We start from the raw sequence: 27,346 nt of genomic DNA, 5'->3' as shown, positions 1-27,346 counted from the left end.
AAAATCATAAATTTACTTCTAACCTTTTTTTGCTCATCAGTTTTCATTAGTGTTTGTGTATCTAATGTGGGGCCTAAGAGAACTCTTCTTCCAGTGTGGCCCAGAGACGCCAAAAGGTTGGACACGCCTGGCTGTAGAGGAAGAGGAAACGCTAGATTCCCACGTCTAAGGAATATAATTGAGGGTGGGAGGAGAAAAAGGCTACGGCCTGAGGCGGGGGCAACTCAGAATCATCCTACACACTGTGCCCGAGGGCTTATGCTGGGCATGGGAACACAAACGTGGACACCATGAAAGAGGCAGATGTCTAGTTGAAGGGACACAGGGAAATAGACAATTATTTTTAAAAACCTAAGAATGCAATCATGAAGCAATGGAGGAGGGGAGGATAAAACAAGGATTAGACGCTTCCCACCTGCCAGGCCCTGACTTTGTTATATCTTTCTCCTTTGATGCTCCCGGAACCCCATGGTGTTAGTATTATGAGGCCAGTCTTAAAAGTGAGGAAACTGAGGCTCAGAGAGGTTAAGTCAAAAAGCCAATTAAATTTAAATTTGATCTAAGACCAACCATCCTAAAGTAGGACCAGGACCCAAAATTGGAATAGATTTTGAAGTCTTTATCACTTTGATTATCTAGCCCACGGGAAGAGCTGTCCTTCAGCGCTAAGGGAAAGTGGTTTTTAGCCATCGACAGAGGGCATTAACCAGACGCCAGAGCAGGCCATTGCTGGTCTCTATCACACGGGCTCTAAGCTGAGCTTTCGGAATCAGGACGCGGTAAAAAGAACCAAGAAACAAGACAAAGTATAGAGAGCTCATGCAAATCTGTAACTATGTGTGTGTGTGTCTATATACGTATGAAAATGGCCAATGGATGTCTACACATAAACTTGGAGAATAAATACCAGCAGTCAAAACATTCTTGAAAAGAGGCCCAACTTCATCATTAATGAAATAAATGAAGGTTAAAATCGGTAAGATACTGTTTATCACTCACGAGGTTATCAAACATTTAGAAATGGATAACGTTTCCTGCTGGTGAAGATGTGGAGAAATGAGTACGGCCGTTCACACACTGTTGGTGGCAGCTGAAGTTAGTAAATCCTTTCTGGAGGACAATTGACAATATCTGTCAGCATTCAAAAATTTTAATGGGCCAATTTTCTGACCCCCACGCAAATTTTGACTTCTAAGATCCTGACATTCTAGACACATACACGCACAGAGAGGGCTGTAAAAAGTGGATAGTTGCCACTTCATTTATAATTTAAAAATGAAAACAACCTAAATGACCATAAACAGAGGACTAGTTCAGGGGAGAAAAAGCGAGCACCGCGATGCTCACTGGAATGCCATTTACGAGGGAAAATGTCCGCATGTGCGTAGACATATCTGTGTGCCTGACAACGCACGGGAGGGTCTGGAGACCATAAGGAACTGGTGACAGCGGCCACCCCTAAGGAATGGACAGGCGCTGGAAGTAGGGCATGAGAGATTTTAAATTGATTTTTTTAAGTGAGAATAGTTTTTAAAACAGAAAAGAAAAAGAATAGACCATGCTTGATGTCAGACCATCCTTGGTTAAAATTTTGGCTCCACCACCCTGGCCAGGTGGCTCAGTTGGTTGGAGCATCATCCCATACACCAAAAAGTTAGCGGGTTCAATTCCTGGTCAGGGCACATACCAAGGTTGTGGGTTCAGTCCCTGGTTGGGGCGCATATGGGAGGCAACCAATCAATGTTTCTCTCACCTCGATGTTTCTCTCCCCCGCCCCGCCACCTCTCTCTCCCCGCTCTCCCTCTCTCTCAAATCAATAAATAAATATCCTTGGATGTGGATAAAAAAAAAAATGTGGTTCCACCATTTTCCTATTGAGTAGCTTTGGACAAACAACTCTGAATCTCAGTCTTCCTGCCTCTGAAATGGGAACCATAGTCCCTTCTGCACAGGGGTTCCAGGAAAATTCTACGAGTTTATATAGGAAAAGGGCTGGCATCTAGTAGGTGCCCACTGAATGATAGCAGTTAGGGGCACTCTTACTGGGCACATTCACATAACACATGACTTTTTGGTGCTTTTCATAAACAACACAGGAAGGAATTAAAATTGCATGTGTGCAATATGAGATCAACAAAACCTTATTAAATCCATCTGTTCTATTGAGGACCTGAGGCTAATAAGCTTGCTTTTCAATTATTTTGTGAAATCCTGGCCCATTTCTCTAAAGAGAGAAAGGAGGAGGAGGAGGAGGAGGAGGAGGAGGAGGAAGGAGAGAAGAGAAAAGGAACATAACAGACCAAGACAATAATTGTAGTTTCTTGGTAAGTTAAGCACCAATCAGACTTTATATTCTTGGCTCCTGAAGACATTTTAGTTGCCACAAACCTACTTAAATGTGGAGCAAGGGGATAGAGGGAGCTTCAGGCCAACACTACCAAACTATGTACACTTATAAATGTGAAATGTACTTTCATAAGCTCTATGCAAATTCCTTCTCTTACCTGGGCTTTCACAAGCCCCCTGCCAGCTAGCCAGCAAAGGGTACTGCTCCCTGTTGCACCTTGGGGACACTGAAGTTCAGAGAGGGTCAAGTACTTGACCCAGATCACACAGCAGAGCCAGGATGTGACCTCAGGCAGCCCCATCTCACTCCTTGATAAGAGGGCTTCATCCTGAGCCACCCAGGGGGCTCCTTGTGGCCTCTGCTCCAGGTACCCTGTGGGCGGGAGAGGAGGGGAGGAGACGGAGCAGGGAGGAACCCTGCCCACCAGTGGCTCCAGGCCTGTGAGTAGCCCAGGAGCACCCTTCAACACGCCATGTGACAGCAAATCGAGGGTCCCACTGTAAGACAGGTGCGTCAGCACCGCCTGGAGGGCCACAGGTGTGGCTTGCTGGGCCCCACCCCAGGGAGTCCCCTTTGCAGTTCAGGATGCAGGATGGGGGACTAAGGCAGAGTCCTGCCTAGAATGGGAAAAAGAGCCAGGACCAGACACACAGGGGACATGTGACAAACCTCACAAAAGGAGCATGTTCTGGGCACCTAAGGGGCAAAGGAGTAATAATATCAGCTGGAGGGTCTCAGAGGCAGTCCCAGGGGAAAGTGATGTCCAAGGTGAATTTTGAAAGGCTGGACAGGAGCCCATCAGAGACTAGAATAGTAGGCCAAGCAGAAGGGTCACCCCACCCACGAAGGCCCAGAGTGGGAAGAATGGTACCCAATGCTTCCTGAGTGCTCACATGGGAGCCCTGTGTGCACGGCGTGCCAGCTCAGTGCACACTCCCGCCACCCCCCACCCCGAGAGGAGACCGAGGCTCAGAGGGGTCTGGCAACTTGCCCAGGGTCGCACAGCTAGTAACTGACAAGCTGGGACTTGGACCTGGCTCCATGGGGCCATGCCAGCAAGAGAGGCAGGCGAAGGGTCTTGAGTGCCAGTAAAAGCCCTGTGGTTTGCTCAGCACAGTGTAGAGGATATGGGACCTTCTTACATACGTTCCTGTTCTGTCCCTAAGTGTGTGTAAGTGCGATGTACATTTTAAGTAGGGTGTTGTCATAATTAAGACAAATGTTTGGAAAGGAATGATTCTGACTTTGTTGCTTTATAACTACGTCAAAAACATTTACGGACGACTCTCATACCCAGCATTTGATGCACACAACTCTGGTGATTAGTTCAATAAAACAACTTGAGTTCATCTCCCTTCTTCTCTCCCCTTAGCCACCCGCTGTTAGAGACAGTGCTTGGTATTAAGATTATCCTTGGGACTTGCAAGCATTGCTCTCTGGAGAGAGTTGAGGAATTTTCTAGAAGAGGAATCATGCAGGCAGCGGGGGATCTCGGTTAGTTTCTAAGAGGGGAGGGCCATGGTCAGAGCGGTTAAGGAAGACCGTCGTGGCTCAGGGGAGGTGAGGCCAGGGCAGGATGAGCAGGGAGGAGGCCGCTGCATTGGCGCATGGGGGGTTGGGGTACCCGACCTCAGGGCTGGAGCCGGGGGCTGGGTATGGGGAGGGAGGGGTGATAAGAATCGGCAAGACCCTGGGAAGTTGGCCACAGGGGAGGGGTACCTCAGACATTGCCTGGCTGGTTTCTGCCAGAGGGGCAGGACGGTGGTGGCAGAGGGGGTCGGGGACTGACGAGCTCGGTTGGGGCCGCAGCAGGGCCAGTGGCAGGCCCCTAACTCTGGGCCAGTCCTTCTAGGGGCTTCCTGGGTGGTAACCGCATAGGCCCCATGTGGTCAGAGACCACAGAGAGAGCCCCACCACACCCTGGGGTGAGGGACTCTCAGCCATCTCCCCCACCCTGCAGTGAGGGGCGGCCCTTCTTTCAAACACACATAAAAATAGCGGACTCAAGTTGCCACACACACCAGAGTTGGAATTGGTCTAAATAAAAGACAACCAGATGTGCTAAGTTGGACTTAAGTTCCAGATGCAGAGGGAAGGACAGGAGTATTCATGCATGGACTTGCCAAGTGTGAGGTCAAGTGCATGGCTCTTGGCCAGCCCCGCTTAGCCCCAGGACAAAGCTCAGGGGTTCGAGAAGGATGCTGTCTCGTAGACCTCAGACCATGTCCTCCACACACAGTGCTCTGGCACCTGAAGAAACAGGCAATGGGGGTCCAGGGTTATTTTCTCTCGATGGTGTAGGGGTGCGTTTGGCTGGAGTGTGCAGGTGCAGGCAATGGGGTTCACAGCCCCTGTAAAATAGAGGAGGGCTCCCAGGGCTGTGACCTGCTGGGCGGCCACCCTGGCCCCCTCTGAGACGGCCAAGGGCAGGGAGACCACAGGCTAGGTCAGGCCTGGTGCAGGGCAGGGCTGCCCCATTCAGCTCTCAGACAAATGGGGCACTAGACCCAGAGTTCCACCCCGCAGAACATGGGGGCCCCCAGTTCCGATGGTCCCCTCCCCCAGGAGGAGCCTGCAGCCGTTCTTCCCTCCCTGGGAGCCCAGGACCAGGGAACTGGGAAACCCTCTGAGCCGAGAGCAGCTCAACATGCTGACTTGTCGAGACCCTCATTCATTCATTCACTGCAAACGCACCTGTTGCATATCAGCCACTGTTCTCAGCTCTGGGGACCCAGCAGAGAGCAGAGCAGACACCTGTGTGGAACTCCCATGCCCCGGGCAGCACTCCCAAGGACCCCCTGCCATTCCCACCCCAGGGCGCAGGGAGAGCCTGGTTTCCCACAAAAGCACCAGTCCCACCAGACTTCCCGGGGCCAGACGGGGCCCGCCCCCATCCTGGGGCTCCGCCGAGGCTGATGTTCGCTGCTCTGTGCCCACAGGGGAGACTGGCTGCTGAGCTTCGTGTACCGCACGTCCTCGGTGCAGCTCCATGTCGCCGGCCTGCAGCCCGTGCTGCTGCAGGACAGGAGGGTGGAGAACGTGGACCTGTCCTCCATCGTGAGTACCAGCTCCTGGCCCTCCTAGGGCTCTGCGTTTGCGGGACGGGGACAGGGCGCGGGGCAGTGAAGGTCATTAACCAGCCCAGCAAGCCCCTGCCGCAGGGACACTGGCCCTGGCCCATCCCATCCCAGAGGAGGGAGGTCACAGCATTTGTTGGGAAGAGGGAACTCCTACTTAAGGCCCCATCCTTGTGCCATGGGTTTGTCACCAGGCCCTTGACACAAATTACCACTAACCCTCGCGCAGCCTCTGGGCAGGCCTTATTACTCCCGTATCGCAGATTGGGAAACTGAGGCTTAGAAAAGTCTCTGTCACACAACTAGCAACTAAAATAGCCTGCATTTGAACCCCCAGAGCCCATGCTCTGGCCCCTACATTACCGCCCCTGTCCCCTCCCCACTCCTCCTCCCAGTGTCCCCACCCTGATCCCCTCCCCCCACCCAGGATGACTACAGGACAGCCTGTTTTCCCCAGAAGTAACCAGAGGCCTCGGGTGGAGGAATCCAGGCCAGACCACAGCAGAAGCACCCAAACGCCTGGCTGTGAAACTGTGGGACGCAGAGCAGGGCGCATGGGAGCGAGGGAAGCCGGGTGACGGGCCAGGAAACCACAGGACTCAGAGCGCTGCCCCCTGACTCCCGCCCAGACTGTCTGTCCTACTTAAGGGCCCCTTATCCTGAAGCAGGGAAGAGGAGAAGGGACTGTGTGCCTCGCCGCCCCAAGAGTCTCCCTCTGCCAGAAGGAGGAACAGCTGAATATTCCTTTTAAATGAAAATTTCCTTTAAATGCCACAAACCCTCGCAAGATCCAGCTTCTGCCCCAGGAAGCCTCTGAGTGGGATATGTTGGGGAGAGCACAGCCTTTGGCACCAGGGAGGCCTGGCCTAGAATCCTGGCTTGGCCGCTGGTATACCCGTACACTGGCTGTGTGACCTTGGGCTAATTACTTAACCTCTCTGTGCCTGTTTTCTCATCTGTGAAATGGGGGAAATCACCTACCTTCCAGGACAGCGCATGGGAGGTGCTCAGCACATAGTAGGCCCTCATTTAATGCTAGCTCCCTCCTCTCCAGCCACCACCTTCGGTTCTGCCCTCCAGACCAGCAGCTGCGGGGACATCCCCTCCTCCGCTTGCCTTGGTGGCTGCTTCCCAGCTCTCGCCTAATAATGGCTCTTTATCATATTAGGAGAACAGCTCAAAAAAGCAGTGCTTTCCTCTTTGGGGTAATTAGAGTAATTAGCATTGCCTTTGTGCCTCCCTCCTGTTTTTCCTTGAAAATTCTTGCTGGAGGAGAGGTTGCTGGCAGGAGTTTCATTACTGCTGTTGGGGAAAGCCCTGGCTGCTGGCGCTGGGATCTGCCTTCTCCTGCCAGACGGACAGGGAGGGGGGCCAAGCCCTTTGTGAATCATCTCAGATGTCAGCCACCTGCCCCAAACTCCCCAAATGCCCCAAAACGTGATCTGACAAGGCTCCCCAGGGCCAACCGCTGAGGCTTCTGGGGACAGAGACCCAGCCCAGCATCTCTGAACTCTTCATGGCCCAAAGGAAATGCCGGCTGGCTTCTAAAACTTAGCGTGGGCACCATCTTCATTTTACAGTTGGGGAAGCTGGGCTTCTGGACATTGCAAAGACTTGCCCATTTGCCAGTAACAGACTGAGCTAAGGCTGGAACCCCCTTTTCTCAGATCCCAAACTTCGGTTCTTTCTCGTGCCACGCACCCACTAACAATGTCCACCGCCTGTGGAAGGAAGCTGCCCCACCCTGACCTCCATCCTGCACCTAGGGATCTGAAAAGCCCCTTATATGTGTGCATACGTGTGTGTTGTCACTGAACACTATTTAAAAGCACTGGTAAAGAAAGGAACAAGAAGTAGGCAGGTTCTGGTTATGAGAAAATAACAAAACCTTACAGAGAAGCTATCTTCTCTGTTCTTGAAAAATTGTTTGCATAACCCTGTGTGATTCAAATGGAAATGCAGATGTTACCAGCCATGCCTTTGCATTTTTTCCTAAGATTCCTCACACTTGCCTCCCCAGTGTTTTCCTGACTTCTTTGTAAGCAAAAACCTTCCTCTTTAGCCAGGAGGGAATGTTGTGTCTCGGGCTTACCTTTGACCTCCTGGGCTGGCTGGAGAAGCGTGAGGCTCCAGTGCAGGAAGCAAAGCAGCTTCCACAGGCAGCGTTGCAAGCCCAGCACATGGTTTTGTTTTTCATGTGCTGTGTGTCATTAAGAAAACCAATGCCCCTCTCTGGGCTTCACTTTTCTCAACTATAAAATGTGAATGATTTTTAAAATTTGCGCTCGCTCACCAATTCTCTGTGAAGAGAATAGACCTGATTCCAATCTCAGCTCTGACATGTCCTAGCTGTGTGGCCTTGGGCAAGTCACTTTACTTCTCCGCAGCTCCATTTCTTCATCTATAATTAGCAGCCAACACCTGTCAAGGAGTATATCCAATAGGTTCATTTTCTGCAATGTATAAAGGACCCCCTATGTGTTGAGCATTGTCCATTATCACAGTTAGGCACCTGGCATTCTAATCACACTTCTACTTTTCATTCACTGACATCCCAGCATAAAAATCAGGATGTTTCTATTCTCTGAGGAAGACTATAGACACTTCTGAGTTCTCGACCCTTGTCTTAGTGAAGATTCAGACCCACATAACAGAGGCTGAGCTAAAATGATTTAAACACACAAGAGTTGTCATGTTAAAAAAAGCCCAGCATAGGCAGTTCAGGGCCGGTATGATGGCTCCACAGTCTTCAGAGGCCAAAATTCCCTGTCTGGCTGCTTTGCAAGCCAGCAAGTGGACCTTAGTGGGCCAACTCATGGCCCAAGATGGCTGCTCAAACTCTGGCCATCATATCTGAATTCCAGCCAACAGGAAAGGGGAAACAGGGGGAAAAGAAGAGCACTCCCCCTTTTAGAGAGACTTACAGGCAGCACCGTATAACACTACCCCTTCATCTCATTGGCCAGAACTTGTCACAATGCCACACTTTGCTGCAAGAAAGAAAAGTACCCAGCTCTAAGTTGAAGTTCTTATGATTAAGGGAAAGGAGGAGAGGGAGGTGTAGAAGGTACCTTACAGTCTGTGCCATAGCTCTATTTTCAGGCTGAGGGCTTTGCCACAACCTCACAGCAACCCTCTGATGTAGCTACACTTACTGTCCCCATTTTGCAGCTGAGGCAAGCGGAGGTCAGAGGATGAAGGGGCTTGCCCAAGGCCCCCGAGCCAGTGAGCAGCAGGGTCCTTCTGCCGTGACCAAAAACTGCAGACAGAAAGAGAACCTCCACTCCCGCCCCCAAATTTTGTAGAGAAACTTCCTTCATCTTTACTTAATGAGTCCTAGGGCAGCCTTGAGCCTGGATGCTTCCTATCTCACTCTGCGTTTCAGAGTCATGGAGTGCTGGAGTCAGGGCTTTGGTGACTGAGGGACAGAGTGAAGCCCAGGAGCTTAGCCTGGGGCCCTGGGGAGGGCGGGGCTCTGCCCACCTGCCTTGACCCGCACTCACTGTTCTCCTGCAGGTCAGCGGCCACTTGGACTATGCCAAGCAGATGGATGTCATCCTGAAGGCCGTGGGCATCCACACCAAGCCAGGCTGGGACGAGAAGGGGCTCCTGCTGGCCCCAGGCAGCCTGCCCCAAGGGGAGCCTCATCAGGCAGCAGATGACTCCTCAGCAGACAAGAGCACTGCCCAGGGTGGGCAGACCCAGGGCCCCGCACCCAGAGACACCTCCAGAACGCCCAGATCCGCTGACCCCAGCCAAGCCCAGGTGCCAATGGGGCTGGAGCAACCCGAAGGGGCCTCCCTTGCTGCTGCTGCCTGCCCTGCTGAGAGCCCCCAGACGTGCAGCCATGGCGTGGACCCCAACCCACTGGGCTGCCCCAGCTGTGCCCATGAGATCCAGAGGCCCGGCCCAGGGCTGGATTGACCCCAGAAGAGGACTTGAGCCGTCTTCCCGGATTTCCACAGGCCACGCTGCTCTCTCACTCCCCCCACCAGGCTCCCTGCGGGAGCTCTGAAGAATTTCCACCAGTGCCTTTCCTAAATTGGAGGCTCTGGGATTGAAAAGCAAGGAATTGAAAGGAGGGAGATTTGTAGGGAGACGACGGACCCTTTCTTGGGAAGGAAAGCCAGAACCCTGCGGAATCAACCAAGCATAGTCGAGAGCCCAGGACTACCCGCCACGGGCCTCCTGTGCTTTAGGTCACAGCTGTGACATCTGGCTGTCCATCCAGAGGTCCAGGGGGCTCCCTGGGGCCTGAGGCTCCCACCCGCCCCTCTCCCCCGGCCTCAGGTGGGCCAGGTGTCTGCCTGCTCGTCCATCCACTCCAGGGCTGCCCACTTGCCCACAGGCCCCAGTTGGGAGCGGGCAGCCCGCTCTCTGCTCTGGGAGATCCAATCAGATCAGCCACATGCAGCCAAGTGGGCTGTGCACTGCACAACCACAGGGGCATCAATCACACAGACGTGATGGGAAGGGCGCCCCGAAAGGTGTGCTGCACAGTGGCCCGGGATGTAATTGTAACAGAGCTTGGTGAGCAAATGCTGAACCTGCCTGCGGTACAGGTGGGAACTGGCCCTGGTAGCAAGGATGGATTGTATGGGGGAGGGATTTCCTGTAGCAGGAACAGAGGTGATGATGAAAAATAAAGAAGAATAATGGCTACCACTTACTGGGTATTTACCATAGAGCTTACTAGTGCTTACAGGGATTGTCTCACTCTTAGTACCTTCATTTTACACCTGCAGATACTGATGCCCAGACAGGCCAGGGAACCTGCTCAAGATCACACAGCTGATCAGTCTCCATCTCATTTATTTAGTGTCCACTCGAGCAGGCCCAGGGGCACAGGGGAAGCCCCAACCAGCACCACGGTGCCTCTGCGGCCAGCGGCCAGCGGCCAGGGCTGGAGTTGAGTCTACTCAGCACCAAGGAGAGCGCCAGGCCACCTGCGGAGCACCCCTGGGAGTTCGGGCTGATGGGACTTAGTGCAAATGGCGGGTAAGAAAACCCTCAGCCTGAAAAGGAACCTGCAGAGGGTAAAGTGTAGGAACTGAGTCCTCCACACCGCCAAAAAAAATCCCAGGCCCCTGTACCAGGATTCACCTGCCTATGTGAGGGCCCCAGCCCACACCAGGGGCAGCTTCTCTTCAATTCTACCCACCTGAGTGGCCACCACTCCCATTTCCCTCACTGACCCAGGAAAGGCCAGAAAAAGGGAGGGCAAGGGGGTGGTTCTGTCCCCATCAGCTGGTTGCCTTCTAGGTCCAAGGAAGCCCAGGGCAGAGGAACACCCATCCCAGGTGATGAGCAAGAAACCACCAGCCACCCTTTTGCCCCAGGAGAGGCAGTGTGGTATCCTGGGAGCTGGGGTAGGACTGAAGGAGAGAAGGAAGATGGAAAAAAAAACAGTGGGAACAAATGGCCCTTCCCAGCCCGCAGCCAGAGGCCAGGGTGCTGAATGGCCAGGAGCTATAACAACAGTGGGTATCACCTGCTGACCACCTGCCGGGTGCCGGGCATCCTAGGCACACTGTCCTGATTCTCATAGGGCCCTCGGAGGCAGGCAGGCATCGTTATCCCATTTTGTACGTGGAGTAACAGGCTAAGGACCTGTGCCAAAGCTAGTGAGTAGTGGAGCAGAGATTCACATTTAGGCCTGCTGGTCTCCCAGCCTGGGGGGTTTTTGGTGAGGCCGCACACATCCAAGGGGCTGGCTGGCCCCAGAAGCTGTCCAGCAAACCATCCTCAGGGCTAAAGATCAGCTAAGCCAGCACATCTCAAACCATACAATGCACACAGGTCCCCAGGGACCTTGTTAGCCCAGCAGGTCTGGGGTGAGGGGCAGAGGTGTGCATTTTGAGGAGCTCCCCGGAGGCCATCATGCTTAACTGACGGCCCATAAACTACATTCAGAGGAGTGAAGGATTCAGCCGTGCACTAAGCCAGCTCTGCAGATGGAAGTGTCCCTCCCGTGTGAGTGGATGGAATGTGCAAAGGAGACTGTCTCATCCTAACCTGGACCAAGAGGCCCCCCACCACCTCCACCCAGAGCCCTCTAATCATTCTCTATGCACAGCCACAAGTTTCGCTCAGCAATGCAGCACCCTGGAGAAAACTATGGAACCCAGCTCTCACCTCTCAGGGGGAGGGCCTTGAGGGGTTCGTGGGGGCTGATTCAGTGCACCCACTGGAGTTCCCAGGGCACCCAAGAGACCTGCACTCTCCTGGCCTCAGCCGAGAGCTGGCCCAAAGCCTTGGGGACTTGATTCCATCCAGTCCAGCTCCCCGCTGACCAGCTACAAGCCCAGGTCAGTTCGTGGGGGCCCCGAGCAGATGCAGCCGCAGCTTGGGCTCCACAGGATCGATGCTGGAGAAGTTGACCGTGGTGGAAGTCCTGGCAGGTGGCGGGGGGTCCTGGCTGGCCTCCCCCGGTAGCAGCAGCTGGGTCGTGAGTTGCAGGCCTGAGGAGCCTCCGGAGTCTGAGTCAGGGTCGGGGTCCGAGTCAGGGGGCAGGGGCAGGGGCAGCACGTGCTGCAGGCTCAGGCCCGGCCGGGCGCCGCTGTGCGAGGTTCGCATGGAGGGTGAGGCCAGGCTGGCCCGGGGCTCCTGGGGGCAGTGGGGGCACGGCAGGAGCCTGCCCAGTGCCCGCTTGAAGTCCCTCATGAACAGTGGGTAGATGATGGGGTTCATGGTGCTGTTACAGTAACCCAGCCACGTGAGGACATCGAAGAGGCCTGGGGAGATGCAGTCACACACGGCCTGGAGGGAAGGGAGCATCTTGCCTGGTCCCGGGGCCGGAACACAGACCACCCTGCCCAGCGTGGCCAGGGAAGACACACACAAACACACCAGGAGAGGCAGCCCACTGTCCTCCCTCCCCGCACCTGGGCTGGCGTGGGGCTCAGGGGCCTCCCTAGCAAGGCCCGGACTCATCTGCCCCCTGCAGTGGCCTTACCTGGGCTATGTTGGCCACAAAGAAGGGCAGCCAGGTCGCAAAGAACATGCCCAGCAGGATGCCTAGGGTCAGGCTGGCCTTGAGGGCCTTCCTGCTGTGCTTGGTGGCCAAGCGCCTGCTGTCAGCCGACTCCACCCCTGGGCGTGGGGTCCTGGGCACCTGCGGAAAGGAAGGCCACGTGACTCAGCTGAGAAAGAGCCCCTGTCTGACCCCGATCTCATCCACAGACTGAGCCTCCATACGAATGCTACACTGAACCCTAGTGCCAGGAATAAACTGAGTCCCGATCTTTGAGCCCTAACTGCAGTCCTGAACTGAGGCCTGGCCCTGACACCTGCCCAAGCCCTGACATCCGCGATAAACCAAGCCCAGATCCCGGTCCCAGGCTGATCGCTGATGCCTCCCATAGACTGAGCCCAACGTTGCCAAGGTCTCAAACTGAGCCTCAGCCCTGGACCACACCGAGCCAACCTTTGCCCCAGACTGAGCCCCGATCCTGGCACAGCACTTCACAAGGAGCTGTAGAAAATGCAGGGAAACAGCAACACTGCTCCGAACACAAATCAGTTCAAAAGACCCGCCCTCCACACAAAGGAAGACAACATGGGCCAGCACATGACCGTGAGCCCCAGCACCTCCCAAAGCCTTTGGCACTGCAAGAATTAGTTGCAGTCGCCCTGGCTGGTGTGGCTCAGTGGCTTGAGTGCTGGACTGGGAACCAAGAGGTTGCCAGTTTGATTCAGGGTCAGGGCACATGCCTGGGTTGTGAGCCAGGTCCCCAGTTGGGGGTGTATGAGAGGCAACCGATAGATGTATCTCTCACACATCGATGTTTCTCTCCCTCCCTTTCTCCCTTCCTTCTCTTCTCTCTAAAAATAAATAAATAAAATTCCCCCCAAAAAGAACTAGTTGCAATTGAACAATATTTGACAAAAGAGGCTTTGTTGCTGTGCAGGGCTTGGCAATCTCTAGCAAACGGGTTCTCTTCGTATTTTGGAGTAATGGTTTTCCTCGCACTATTACCCTCAGGCTCCACAAAACAAAGTGCTTTTTTGAAAACATGTGCAGAGAACAAATGTTTACAATGAAATCTGTCATAAGTTACTAGGGGTGCTAGTGATCTTGGCATTTTACAACTCAAATGTGGGGGCTGGCAGAGCCTTCAAGAACAGGAGGTTGGGAAGGGAGGGGGGAGAAAGGAGCTGCTCTCCAGCAGCCTTTGAAGGAGCGGGGCCCAGGCAAGGGGATATTAGAATTTGACTTCACACCCTGAAGACGCACAGTCCCAAAACATGAAAAGTCTTCCTCAACTGGATGATCCTTTAGCCCAGAAGTTCCCATAACTTTTTAAACCTCATGACCCCATGGCGAATATGATGAAATCTATACTGTTCCTCAGAAAACTAAAAGCTTCTCTATTTTTACACACACACTCACTAAAAAAGTTTGCACACATCCAGAGAATTCGGAGATCATCTTGAAGTCCATCTGGGAACCCCTAGGGGCCCAGGAAGTCCTCCTCTAAACCATTTGTTGTCAATTGTTGTAAACCATTTGGATTTTCATATGCAAGATTTACACAAAGTGAGACCCACATATATCCACAATTTAAGTAAATATCAATGCAGTGTGGTGTGCACACTTCATTGAACTGTGCAAAGGGTGAGTGTCCTTCGGAGGAACGCACCTGGGCTTTGAAAGCCAGGAATTCCGCCCAACGTTTCCTGAACTACATGAGAGCCCAGCTCGTTTCAGGAGGCAGCCAGTGGTGGGCTGGGTACAGAGGGATGAGAGTCAGAGCAGGCAGGGTGGGAATCAGATTCCCAGGCAACCTCCGCAGATGGAAAGGGGGCGGAAGAGACCAAGCCAAGATGTGCCAGCCTCATTGCATTAGCACAAAAGTCAAGCCCCACCCCCGCGCCAGGCTCTCCAACGCCGGACCCCGCCTCCTTCCAGCCCTGCTTTTCCCTCCCCGCCTCCTCAGAGTAGCTGCACTTTGCTCTTGTCCATGGTGCTGAAACGCCGCTGTGTCTTTCTACAGGATCAGGGGTCTAAGTCTGGAATGGCAGGGGGCAGAAAGGGAGAGATGAAGCACACTGTAACTCTCACCCCTCAATGTGTTTATCCAGGTGAAGTCTGATCATATGAGTATAAAGGTCAAATTCACAAAGATCAGCCAAAGAGAGGCTCTTGCTCTCTTCCCTCTGCCTTGGTGGGGCAGCATTGTTCAGAGGCAAGAGCTGGGCTTTGAAGACAAGTGCTCTGGCTTCAAACCATGCCTCTACCACGTACCCACTCTGCGACCTTGACACAGTCTCTGTTTCCACATCTGTCAAGTGGGAGAAGCAATGCTCAGCTTACGGAGTTGCTGTGAGGCTGTGGGTAAGAAATGCCTGCGCAGTGCCCCACGTGGAGTAAGTGTTAAATACGTGGCAGCCCTGGTGTTGGCTCAGTAGTATGTGTATGAGCTTGGAGACACATTAGCACCTTGGGAGCCCGGTCCTTCTTCCAGCAGCTCTGGCTCCCCAAAGCAGCACAGACATCAGGACAAATGCTCTGACTCACCATGCTGCAGCGAGGGGGGAGGGGAGAGGATCTGCTTTTAGCTTTCTCTTCTCATTGTTCTCACCTCCAGAACGGCCTCCATATGGTTCTGTGGCCTTACCATGGTCCAGGCTCCTATGTTCATCAGCCTGGAGGAGAGTCTCCTGCTTCCCCAAAGAATGTCCTAAGATCTTCCATGCCTTCCAATTGCTGCCATCAATGGGGACAGACAATAGGGGAGGAGGAGCTATGGTCTCCAGAAGGCCCCACGTATACAGGGACCCCTCTGAGCCCTGGGACCTGGGGCAGAGGAGAGGCAAGAAAAATCTAGTTCTTGTCACAGCTCTAGGGCACGGGGAACTGAGGGCAATGCCTTGGGGACAATCACCCAGGGAGACAGCACCAGAGATGGAGTCAGAAATAAGTGGAGTTCCCCTCTCTAGTCTTCCTGGCAATGGCCATGAGTTTTCCTTTATCCTCTTTTCCCCAAAGAGTTGATCCAAGAACACAAGCAAAAGAGAAAAAAGAAGGAACCAGGCTCAGAAAGAGTGGGGGACCTTCCCAAGTTCACATAATGCCAAAAGAGGGCCTTGAACCGAAGGACTAATGACCCCAGGACAGCGCTGTGATCCCCATTTATTGAACACTTACTATGCATCAACATTTGATATTCATTGTGTCATTCAGTCTTTATGGAAGGCAAGTGTTATTATCTCCATTTTGCAGATGAGGATCAGAGAGGCAAAGTAACTTGCCAGGAGACACGCAGCAGATTAGTGTTGAGTCAGGGTCAAAGTCATTTCTGGCTCCAGAAACTGCACTTTTTCCACTTCACCATGCTGCTTCCATTTGGGGCGATGGCATCCATGGGCCACAGTCAGGGTGGGGTGACAGGAACCCTACTGCTGTCACCGAGAGGCCTTCATGGTCACATTGTTTGCATGCCCCTTATATGTGTCCATGCCATGTGTGACTTTCAGAGGGCAGCCACCTGGAGGACAGTTTGGCAGTGCCTTTCCAGGGGGCAATTCCACTTACAGCCTCTTGAACACATGTCTGCACACCCGACACATACAAGAATGTGTACCATAGAACTGTTTGTGACAGGAAAACAATTAGAAACAGCTTCCATGTCCATCTGATGGAGAGAGGTTAAATAAACCATGGCACATCCCACTACAGAATACCACACACATGTTTAAAAGAACGAATTGATCAAATGGAAAGTTTTCCAAGCCCTGGCCAGGTGGCTCAGTTGGTTGGAGCATCATCCATACACCAAAAGTTCACGGGTTCAATTCCCAGTCAGGACACATACCTAGGTTGCAGGTTCCATCCCCAGTTGGAATGCATATGAGAGGCACCCAACTGATGTTTTTCTCTCACATTGATGTTTCTCTCTCTCTCTCTCTCTCTCTCTCCCCCACCCACCCACCTCCCCCCACCCCCGCCCCATTCCTCTCTTTCTAAAAACAATGGGAAAAAATGGCCTCGGGTGAGATTTAAAAAAAAATTAAGGTCTTCAAGATTTATTAAGTAATAACTGCAAGCTGCCAAACAATAAATACAGCATGATTTCCTTTGTTTAAAAAATGCATACAATGCTAAACTCCTTTAGATACACAACAAATATGTGAACACAGGAAAAAGGACTGGAGAGACATACTCTAAGTTAATGAGCCTCCCTGGGAGTGGGAGGTGAACAGCTGGGAGTCAGTCTTACACTTTATCTCTATATTTGAATTTTTATTTTAAAATGCACTCGTGCAATTTAAAATTTTAACAACCATCTAATCACAGCATGAGGTTACAAGGCAGACTCCGGAGCCCGACGGCCTGGTTTCAGACCGTCGCTCAGCTGTTGACTGGTACCTATAGCGAGGTACTTCACCTCTCTGTGCCTCAGTTTTCTCACCTGCCAATGGCCATCATGACAGCATGGACCTCCTATGACAGTAGTAAGAATTAATTAAAATAATATATAGCAAGTTATTTGAACAGAGCTTGGCACATAGTTTGAATCCCATGTTCGCTATGTTGTTGTTGTTGTTGTTGTTGTTAGTGTCTAGTTTAGCCCTTTGATAACAGAGATGATGATGCTGGTGGCAGTGATAATATTCTCCCTAGGATGGCTTAGAAAGGGGCGGGCTCCCCAAGCCCATATTTTTTAACCACAAGAGAAAAGGAGAGGAACATTTGTCGAGCATCCACAATGTGCCAGGTTTACATATATTATCTCACTTGTTCTTCAGACAACCTCTAGTGGTAAAGAGCAGTACCCCTGGGTCAGAGAGACATGAAGGACTTGTCTGAAGTCATCTGGATGTGGTGGGAAGGAGGCAGGATTTGAACCTATGACCAGCCAGACACACAGGCTCCAGCCCTGGCTCCACCAGGTCACCTAAGTCCCGGCAGCAGCCAAGCCGAGAAGACGAGATGCGAGCAAAGGCCATGCTTAACGCTGCTCCTCCATCAGCCTCTCCCCAGGTCAGCCCCCTCCTTCCCCTCTGAGATATTTCTGTGATCGCAACCTCCCCCTCTGAGGAGGAGGAAGCAGAGAGGAAAGGGAAGACGGATTGCTAAGACAGAATGATGCATAGTTGGATGAGGGTGAGTGGGGGAAGCTGGAGAGGAGGGGAAGGAGGAGAAATTGATGGGAGATAAGTGGGTAGAGGAAGACAAGGGGACTCAGAAGGAAGGAGGAGAATGGGGTGAAATGGATGTGAAGGAGAGAAGGGTGGGAGAAGAGGAGAAAGATGGGGCACAGAGGAAGACGATGGAGGGACGCTGTGAACCCCAGACTCGCAGGGACCCTGGCAGACGGACAGAAGCTGAGAAAGCAGAAGCTGTCAGCAGGGCCACCTGCTAGCGCTCCACCACAGCCAAGCTCCTCACTGGTGGCTCTGGAACCTCCCAGGGATGAGCTCCATTCCCGAACGGGTGCAGCCGCTCCCTCTCTCCCCAACCCCTGACCCCACCCTGGCAGCATCTCCCTCTGCCCCACTACCTCCCATGCCCACAGTCCCTGCCTCAGCTCTAAGCACAACCCCCCTTTCTGCAGCTCCTGGGACTGGGAAGACCTGATTGAAACCCACTGAGCCAACCAGTGGCTTTTTAAAAGCCTGTTCCCATAAATAGGCAGCTGTGGAGGTTGGGGAAGAGAAAATACTTAAACCTGCTCAGCTCCTGCATTCCACCCAGATGCTGGGACTTCGGGGACCTGTGTCCTACTCCTTTCCTCCTCTGGGGGACCTAGAGGCTGCCTTGGGGAAGGAAGCGCAGGGCCAAATGGGACTGAACACAGGAAGAAAGAGGCCCAACGTGCCCCAAGTTTTGAGCTTTCTCATGAGTTCCTTTCGGTCCAGGCATTGAGGGAGCCTCCACACCCAGGCTGGACGATGCTGGTCTCTTGGACAAGTCCATTTGAGTGGGAGTAAAGGGGTCATGACCCAGGAGGCCGGAATAGAGGCAACATCCCAGAAGCAAATTCCCAAGATGCAGGCAACTATCTGGGCAATAAGGGAAATAGGACTCAGAAGGCCTGCTTGGGAGCTGACTGGTTTTGGCAGCAAAGGTAGTGGTGGGGTCTGACACTCCCACAGCCAACCCAAGAGAAAAGGCATTCCAGGAAGCGGGGGGAATCAGCACAGACACATTTCTGGCCTGAGGGGCCCCTGGGTTGTTCTGCCTGGGAGGCGGAGTGCTGGCCGCCATGACCCCTGAAGGCTCCCCCCAGCATTTGGCTCTACGACTCATTGTGTCCTCTTGGCTTTAGGGGGCAAACATGTGCACAGTGAATGATAGATTCTGAGCATTCACGGAGTGAGACACCCCTCTCATAGGCTCCATAACCCTCATCATGATCAGGTTTTGTGATCGATATCTGTTTCTCCAACTAGAACACAGATTCCGAGAGCACAGGACCTTCTCAGCCCTGTTCATTACTGCATTCACAGCCTCAAATGGCTCCTGCACATAGTTGGTCCTCACGTAGGTTACCATGCAAATGAACTGATGGACTAAAAAGCATGGGATCCATCAACTACAAGACCCGATCCTGAAAAGACTGGGAAGAGAAGGCGCAATGAGGAGAGCAGTTGCGTGGCCGGCTCTGCAGAGCACTGTGTTCATCTCAGTCCTCCCACCAATAAGCACTGAGCGCTGAGGCCACGCCAGGCACTGTTGCAGGTGCTGGGAACACAGCAGTAAACAGAGAGTCAAGGGCCCATGTCCCAGAGCTGGCACTCTAGTAGGAGGAAATAAACAACAGATAAATGGGAAAGTGTGTAACATGTCAGGGGGTGCTGAGCCCTGCTGAGAACAATAACTCAGGACGTGAGGACAGAAGGAAAGCGTGGCAGTTGCTACTCTTGATCGACAACTGAGCAGAGGCCCGAAGAAAGGGATGGAAGCTGCAGAGACACCATGTGGAGGCCAAGGGAAAGGGCACTCCAGGCAGAGGGAACAGCAAATGCAAAGGTCCTGTGGCAGGATGGCGCTTGATGTGCTCAAGGAACAGCCAAGAGGCCAGTGTGGTTAGAGAGAAAGAATGGGGAAGGGAAGGAATCCTCAGAAGGGGCAGAGAGTCAGGTGACCGAGAGGCGGGGCCAGGAGAGCAGAGGAACACACAACAGGACTTGCATTTTAAAGGGATGGCTCTGAAAAAAAGAGCAGGGGATGTCTCTGGCTGTAGTGTCAGATGGAAAGGAGCAAGGATGGAATCAGGAGACCAGTGGGGGAGCCTTGCAGTTACCCAGGCACCAGATGAAGGAGCTCAGCCTGGGGGCAGGGGACAGTAATGAGGACGAGAAGTGGCCGCAGCCTGCACATGTACTGAAAGCAGAGATGAGAAGACGAAATGCGAACTGAGAGAAAATGAGAGGTGTGCAGGCTGCCTCCACGGTTCCTGGCCTACGCAGCGGGAAGCACGGAGTTGCCCTCAGTTGATGCGAGGAAGACTGTGAGGGGACTAGGGCTGGGGCCTGGAGAATCCGCGTTCCGTCTGGAGCCTGTTAACGAAGCAGCCCTGGCTGGAAGTCCTCAGCACGTCGGTGGTATTTTCTGGTGTGAGACAAGATGAGCTCACCAGGGAGTGAATGTGGAAAGCGAGAGAAGTTGAGGGGCCCAGAAATGCCGTGGCCGGGGGACCCAACAGAGGACACCAAGAAGACGGCAGTAACGCAGAGGGACACAAGGTGAAGTCCCTGAAGCATTGTTTTAAGAGAATGTCATCACCCACAGGCAGCCTGATGCTCACACTGAGGCCTTAGCTGTGTGACCTTGGTGGCCTCCCCTGTCCCTGAGTCTCAGTTTCTCAACTGCCACATAGGGATGGTGGCAGTGGTTTCCTGTTGGGTGTTGGGGGATTAGCTCGGCTCCGTGCCTGGCACGTGGGGAGTGCTCCAAAGCTCGGGGGCCGCAGCTGTCAGCACCTGGGGGACTCCTGCCCAGGTTCCAAGGCCATGGGCTCGGGTTCAATCCTGGTACCAGCCAGTTAGCTTCACTATAAGAAACTCCATGTGTCACAGGCCCCGCTGGAACCAAGAACCCAGACCTCTCCCACCCCAACCTCAGGAAGACCAGCCAATTTCTCCCATCCTTAGTCACTAGAGCAGAGCTCCCCACAGTGTGGGATGGGAGGTGACTTTCAGTAGTAAATGGACACCCCGGAAAGAAACTGAATCACAGAGTGGGAGCATGCGCCCCCTGTGGTTCCTGCCTAGCCTTCTGGGTACGTCGTGAGCCAGTCTCTCCTGTCGGTGTTGCTTTTCTTTAACTGCCGACTATCGCTTAGGGAGGGGGAAGCAGGCCTCCGCCCAGTCACTGCCACCCGCTGAGCGGGACTTCAGTGCCACTGCCGGGTTCTGCACTGTCACTGAGGTTGTGTTTGATCGCCTTCTATTTATGGCAAACATATTGATTGTCCATTTCCGGAAGAGACAAGTTTTTCTTCCTAAACAAATTCATGGAAGTAAGAAGGTAAATGAGGTGATTCAAAGCAAATGCTAAGTACCTACAGTGAAATGGCTTGAGAAGTTGTAGGGGAGGGGGAGGGGGAGTAAGACAGATATCCCAAGGCGGTTCCTTTTGCCTGAAGTTTAGGACACATCCTTTTACAAGAACTGAGAGAGTATGGTATGGCCCATGGCAGTCCTTCCTACTGCTGAAGAGCCAAGCCAGGGTCACAGCCACCTGCTAAGACTCAAGAATGTGCTCCAATGAGCACAGACAGGGGAGGAAGCAGGCCTGCAGCCAGGGCCTCCCGCCCACCCGAAGCCCCGCCCTCCTGGCTGACGGCCAGCCGCAGCTTGGGCCTCTCTGCTGGCGACAGACAAGCAGCTGCGGGGCGGGGCGGGGCGGGGAGGGGGGTGGCCCGCGGGCCGCCCACGGGGTGACAGCCTTCCGGCCCTCGGCCCATTCCCCGTTTGCCCAGTGACCCGCCGGCCACCCATCACCCCACCCCACCGCCCCCGCATCCTGCAAGAGCCTCCTGCGCCTGCGGCTACACCAAGATGAGCTCGGAGAGCCCAGGTGGGACCTCCCTTGGGGCTTGTGACCTAATTCTTTAGGGACCTAGTCCATCTAAACCCCCAGCCCCCAGGTGGACAATAGGACTTAGGTGTCGTGTGGCCTGGCTGGCAAAAGCAGGTACTGCACTTCTAGACACCACAGGGCCTTGAGCTATAAGAGCACCTACCCCATTCACAAATAATTAGGAAGCACCTACTATGCACAGTGGAGACCAAAACCTCCCCAGACACTCCGGGCCCTCATGGAGCTTACATTCGCGTTGGGTGAGAAACAACGAACAAATCAACACATAAATCGAGGCTTCAGCTTGAGAACAGCCGGGTGGAGGAGGAGGTGGGTCTGCCGACAGAGCGGTCTGGGCGACCTCCAGGAAAAGGTCATCTGTGAGCTGGAGGAGTCAGGCAAGGGGAGCTCTGGGGGCGGAGCATTCCGGGCAGAGGGAGCTGCAAGGGCAAAGCCCTTGGCACAGAAGTCAGCCTGCTGCCTTCGAGGCACAGCCCAGAGAACCACCTGGCTGGTGCAAAGGGAGGGGGCGGAGGTGAAGTGGGAGGGGTTGGCAGGGTGGGATCCCGAAGCCGGATCCTGACAGGAGTCTCCTCTTTATCTTGACAGCAATGGGAGCCACTGTAGGGTTCAAAGCAAGAAAGTGACATGACCATTTTTTTTCCCTACTTACTCTCACTCCTGTGCAGAAAATGGGTGTGAGCAGGTCTGGAGCGGGAGCAGGGGAGCCAGCAGGACACTCTCAGAGGCTCCCCGGTTAAAAGCAAGGATGGCTTGGATGAGGAAGGTGGCGCTGAGGAGGCACATGTGTAGGAGACAGCACCCACAGGTGGAACCCCATGAGCAAAGGGCCTGTGAGGCCATGACGGTGCCATTTGCCATCATGGGGAAGACCTGGGAGGAGCAGGTAGGAGAGCTGGGACACCCTGGATTCCCTGTTGCACATGCTGCCTTCCAGAAGCCTGCCTCACATCCTGAGGAAGCTCACCTGTGGACAGTTGGGCTCTGACTCTGGAATTCAGAAGACAAGCAGAAGCTGGGAATGGCCACTTTGGGAGTCACCAGCAAGCAGGATACGAAGTGTTGGGTGCCCCCTAAGTACCCAGTGGCGCTCATTTCTCTCCAACCCACAGCCCGGCTCTCCCGGCGCACCCCGAGTACCTGCAGCATCTCCAAGGCCTGGCCGGCTGTGCCCGTACTGAGGGAGGCCACCTGCAGGGCTTGCTTGCGGGCGGCCAGCAGGATCCTGCAGTAGGTGAAGCAGATGGCGCCCGAGGGCAGGAAGAAGGTGAGGCCCGACGCCACGAGGACGAAGGGCAGGCTGGCCAGCAGGCGGCACTGGCCCGGGGCAGGTGTCCGCGAGCGTCCCAGCTCGTGCCAGCCCAGCAGCAGGGGTAGGAAGGAGGCTAGCGCGGCGAGGGTCCAAGCGCCCAGAACCAGCGCCAGAGCGCGAGCAGGCGTCATGCGCAGCTTGTAGCGCAGCGGCGAGAGGATGAGCAGGTAGCGGTCCAGGCTGATGAGGCACAGGTTGAGGATGGAGGCGCTGCAGCACATCACGTCGAAGGCGGCCCAGAGCAGGCAGAGGCCTCGCGCCAGCACCCAGCGCCCATACAGCGCGTTCAGCATGGCCGGCGGCATCACCACCAGCCCCACCATCAGGTCGGACGTGAAGAGAGACACCAGGAAGAAGTTGGACGTGTTGCGCAGCGCGGGCTGCGTGCAGATGAGGGCGATGAGCAGCGAGTTGGCCGCTGCTGTCAGTGCGATGACCACACACAGCGCGGCCGCCACCCAGCCGCTGCCCCCCGGGCCCGACACCAGCCCCGACCCCCAGTCGGGGGTGCTGTTGTATGCAGGGCCCGGCTCTGGGACCATGGAGGAGGCGGGTGGATAACGAGGCTGTGAGGCCCGAGAGGAATCCTGAGGACAGCGCGAGACCTGAAGGAATGGAGTCTGGAGTGGCGTCAGTGAAAAGAGATCCACCCCTTCTCGGGAGATGGCAGGTGGGAAGAGAGGGACGCGCGATAGGTCAGAGGGCAGAGACCCGAAGATGCTGGAGAGGGTTATGTAGGCGTCCTCGGGTGCAGGACAGGGGCATCTGGATCCGTCGTGTAGGAAGTTTGGGAGGGGGCACCTGGTGAGAGCAGAGTACCTTAGAGGGAGCGGGCGCAAAGTCAGGAGGATCGGGACCCCAGAGGACTCTTGAAGATTAAGTGGGTGGGAGCAGGGCCCCCTAAAAGGGGAGGTAAGATCAGGGTGAGGGGGCCTGCCTGGGGCAAGGACCCGGAGAGGTGGGAGCAGAAGGCAAATGGGCTCTCTAGGGCGGGGGACCAGCTCCCCCGAGGTAGGTGGGCGTTTGGGGGCGAAGGTCCGTAGTGCTTGGAGTAGCGCGGTGGGGGCCCACGGGCCAGAGCGAAGCCCCCAGCAGAGAAGGCAGGTCTCAGAGGCGGTGCAGAGGCATTCCCGGGATTGGGCGGACGCGGTCTCCTGCGGCGTGGGGGTGGGGATGCTGGGCTCGCTGGCGGGGACGGAAGGAGCAGCGGCCGCGCCTCCACCCCCTCCCCACCCGGTCGCCGGGTCACGGGCCCCGCTTCTGCCGGCGCTCGGTACCTGGGGCGCTCAGAGCTGCTCCATCGCCGGCGACTGCGGCAGGCGCTGCGAGGCTGCGAGAGGAAAAGGCGGCCGCCGGCCGGGCAGGCGCCCAGGGAGCCCAGGAGGCGCGGCGAGGGGTCGGCGCGCTCGGAGGAGCCGGCGGTGCTACCAGGAGCGCGTGGTTCCCGCGCCGCGGAGCCTGCGCCCCTCTTCGCGGGTGGGCGGGGAGAGCCGAGCCCCGGACTCGCAAGCGGGCGGGGTCCCTGGTACTCCAGGTCTGTGGAGGGACGATCCGAGCGCCCCAGCTGCGGCAGGTCGCCTCCCCAGGTGTGACAGCCTCCATGGCCCCGCATACCCCTCCCCAACGCACACGTGGTGACGGCGCAGGAGGAACTCAGAGGAGGAGGCTGTGGCCCGCGTTTTCCCAGGGCTGCTCCCCGTGAGGGTCTGCCTGCCCGCCGCCCGGCCAACCGGACTATCAGCAGGAGCCCGTTGGGGATATGGGGCAGGCCGCTTGACACCCATGTGTGTACACACACATGTATGCACGTGTGCACACATATACTGTACATGATATATACTATATGTAAGTGTCATAACATATTATAACATATATTATATATCATACACCATGTATTATATGTGATATATATTATATACTAAACCTTTCGTTTAAACAGCAGGTTGCCTCCTCCTTGGGGTCTTTCCAGCAGAAACCATCCCTTTCCCAAAAGCATCAGGCACTAAGGAAGAAGCCGCTGACCTAGCGGCACTCCCTGTTTGACAGGGTGTGAACAGATTCGGGGAACTCCAGGCCAGGTGGGGGGTTGAGTCACTGCAGGTCAAGGGGTGGGGGTGGCGCCCCAGGGCGTGGCCCCACGGGGTACCTCTGCTCCTGGCTGAGAAGAGTCTCCACCAGACTTCCCAAGTTAATACTGCCAATCCCATTCATCTCTTCAACAGACATTTATGGAGCACCTAGTAGGTGTCAGGCACTGCTCTGACCAACTGGGACCTACGGTAACCAAAACGGAGAACCCGGCTTTGTGGTATTTACCTCCTAGTGGAAGGAGGCAGATAATAAACAATAAGCATAATAGAGGCTTAATCATAAAGTGACCATTGCTATAGAAAAAAATAAAGTGGAGGAATATAAAGGAAATCTAAAGGGGAGACACTTTCCTTCATAGAAACAGAAAAGTGACACCTCTGTCAGGGAGGAAGAAATTCTCCTCTGGCTTCTAGGTTCTTCCAGCTGGTCTAATGATCAAATTGGCGTGAGACAGATAAACAAGAGAAAGTAACCAAATTTAATTACATACGTACATGTGGGAACCACGCACACAGAGAGGTTCAGAGACAGACAGGGACAGGGAGGTATGTATGACATCCTGGGCTAAGGACAAGGTCAGGGTCTTAGGCCTCAGAAGGGAGGCGGGCCATTCGCAGCTGGATATGAAGAGCAGGTGTTCAGTAATTAGATGTTTGCCCTGCCACACAAATATATCAAGAAAAGGTTATTTCTGGTGATAACTTTTATGGGCAAGGCCCCACGGTTAAAGTCTTTAAAGGAGAGGACCAAATTTCCCTTGAGCCCACGGGGTCTTGATGGCCTTCAGCTCAAAAGAATCTGTGCACCACAGAGGCATACCTTATGGGGGAGACTTGTTCGGAACCCTGCAGCTCCCACAGATGAGGGTCCTGCTATGTTCCAAAGGCCTCATTTTATTATTGTGATGTCTATAAAGATGCTGAGAGACCGATGTTCCAGTGGGGCCCAGAGAGGCCAAGATCCGACCCATGGTGACCAGCAGCAAGTGATCCAGCGGAACTGAAACCTGGGTCTGCCCAGCACCCAAGGCAGAGAAGCCTTAAGATCCTACAGTACCCTCCACCCACTCATGAGCCCCTGTCTTGCCCACCCATGGATCTATGCAGCAGGAGGAGGAGGCCTATCGTCCCTTCCAATGCCACCTGCACCGCCCTGACAGTTTCTGCCATGCCCCAAGGAACAGGGTGTCATGTACCAAGCACTGGATGGACATCATAAAGACCAGACCTGAGATCCCATTTCTGCCACTTGCCGGCTCTGCAGACTTAGGGCCGGCAGCTCCATCTCCTTGGGTCACTGTTTTCCCGCCTGCAGTAGTTAGCGGAATAATACAGCACCCACCTCACAGGTCATTGGGGGGATGAGATGAGCCGGGTATAAGCCGTAAACTTTATGGTGCTGTGTCAGTGCTAGCTGTTGGCCTCCATGTTCCCATCAGAGCAATGGGAGTGCATCCAGCTCTGCACTAAACCAATCAGCCTAGGGACCTCTGGCTGAGCAACAGCAAACCTGAGAGGCGCTGTGTACAGCAGACTTCGGAGCCCAGCGACCTGGTAACCCTGATTCTGCTACTTGCTCTGTGAACTTGGCCAAGCCTCTTCATTTCGCTGCTACTGTGCAACTGGGGTGGTGAAAATGTGAAAAGAATGAGTGTTGAACAAAATGAGTTTATCAGAGGAGCTGCCTGATAAACTTTAGTTTTGAAAAATCAGCAGGGTATAGTGGAATAGAATATTGGTCCCTCTGCTTTAACTTACCTATAATGTTTGATAACCTTTTTTAAAAAAAAAAAAAGACCTAAGGAAAACATGATAAAGATGTTAATGTTTGTTCATTCTTGGTGACAGAGTCACAGATGTTTGTTATACTATGTTCTGTACTTTGCTATAATTTAAAACGAAAAAAAAAATCTTTTTTCAAGCTTGGGCCCGGATGGTGGTGCCACCTTGTGGCCATGCTGTTATTATCTTGAATTTAAGAAGTTTTCCCAAGTTTCATGTGTGTGCTCCTAAATTTATCATTTCCATCATGGATTAGTAATGCCTTAAATTTTCTTAACATCTCAGGGTAGAGAGGGACCTTCAAGATGTTTAGCCTTTGGTTGGTTACTTCTGGCCACGGGGTTCTTTCTCCCTAGAGGAGAAGGCTGGTGCCACAATGGGACAGCTGACTGTTAGGAAGTCCTTTGCCCCAGGCCTCCATTTTTGTCAGTACACAGAGAACCTCCTCATTACTGATACGGAGAAACCAAGGTCCAGCAAGGGCATGAGGTCTGCCCACAGCTGCTCTTACAGAAGACATCGACCAACTAGATAAACTTCGTGAAGGTAGGGGGCTTTTTTTGTTGTTTGTTTTTTGTTTTGTTTTGTTTTTTGGAGAGGGAAAGGGAGAGAGAAAGAGAGGGACAGAAACAACAGTGCAAGAGAGATACATTGATCAGTTGCCTCTTGCATGCCCCAAAGTGG

At 53.9% G+C, this 27,346-nt stretch overlaps 2 protein-coding genes across 3 annotated transcripts in view; one reads left to right on the top strand and one right to left on the bottom strand.

Moving 5' to 3' along the window:
* The window catches only part of TMCO4 (transmembrane and coiled-coil domains 4), an 81,655-nt gene extending 71,566 nt beyond the window's left edge, over positions 1-10,089 (top strand). For both annotated transcript variants that reach the window (XM_054571655.1, XM_054571656.1), the window contains 2 exons: positions 5,287-5,404; positions 8,941-10,089. In XM_054571655.1, the coding sequence (XP_054427630.1) occupies positions 5,287-5,404; positions 8,941-9,348 (526 nt within the window). In that variant the 3' untranslated portion in view covers positions 9,349-10,089. The remainder of the gene's footprint in view (positions 1-5,286; positions 5,405-8,940) is intronic.
* Positions 10,090-11,733: 1,644 nt separating this feature from the next.
* HTR6 (5-hydroxytryptamine receptor 6) lies at positions 11,734-23,332 on the bottom strand. Its single transcript, XM_054571433.1, has 3 exons — positions 22,619-23,332; positions 12,380-12,538; positions 11,734-12,183 (listed from the first exon to the last, which is right to left on the bottom strand). The coding sequence occupies exons 1-3, from the start codon at positions 23,330-23,332 to the stop codon at positions 11,734-11,736; spliced, it is 1,323 nt and encodes a 440-aa protein (XP_054427408.1).
* Between the last annotated feature and the right edge of the window lie 4,014 nt (positions 23,333-27,346).

Source organism: Pteronotus mesoamericanus, unplaced genomic scaffold (assembly GCF_021234165.1).
Source record: "Pteronotus mesoamericanus isolate MK-2021 breed Mesoamerican mustached bat unplaced genomic scaffold, CSHL_Meso_final contig_221, whole genome shotgun sequence".
NCBI lineage: Eukaryota > Metazoa > Chordata > Mammalia > Chiroptera > Mormoopidae > Pteronotus > Pteronotus mesoamericanus.
The sequence above is the reverse complement of the archived record's forward strand: the minus strand, read 5'-3'. Positions and strand labels throughout refer to the sequence as shown.

Bases quoted from the DNA above. Each gene is read 5' to 3' on its own strand.
- HTR6 (XM_054571433.1), bottom strand. From the start codon at position 23,332: ATGGTCCCAGAGCCGGGCCCTGCATACAACAGCACCCCCGACTGGGGG. The intron at 12,539-22,618 runs GTACTCGGGGTG...TCCTTTCCGCAG, and splicing joins AGGCCTTGGAGATGCTGCAG to GTGCCCAGGACCCCACGCCC. The intron at 12,184-12,379 runs GTAAGGCCACTG...CCTTCCCTCCAG, and splicing joins TTGTGGCCAACATAGCCCAG to GCCGTGTGTGACTGCATCTC.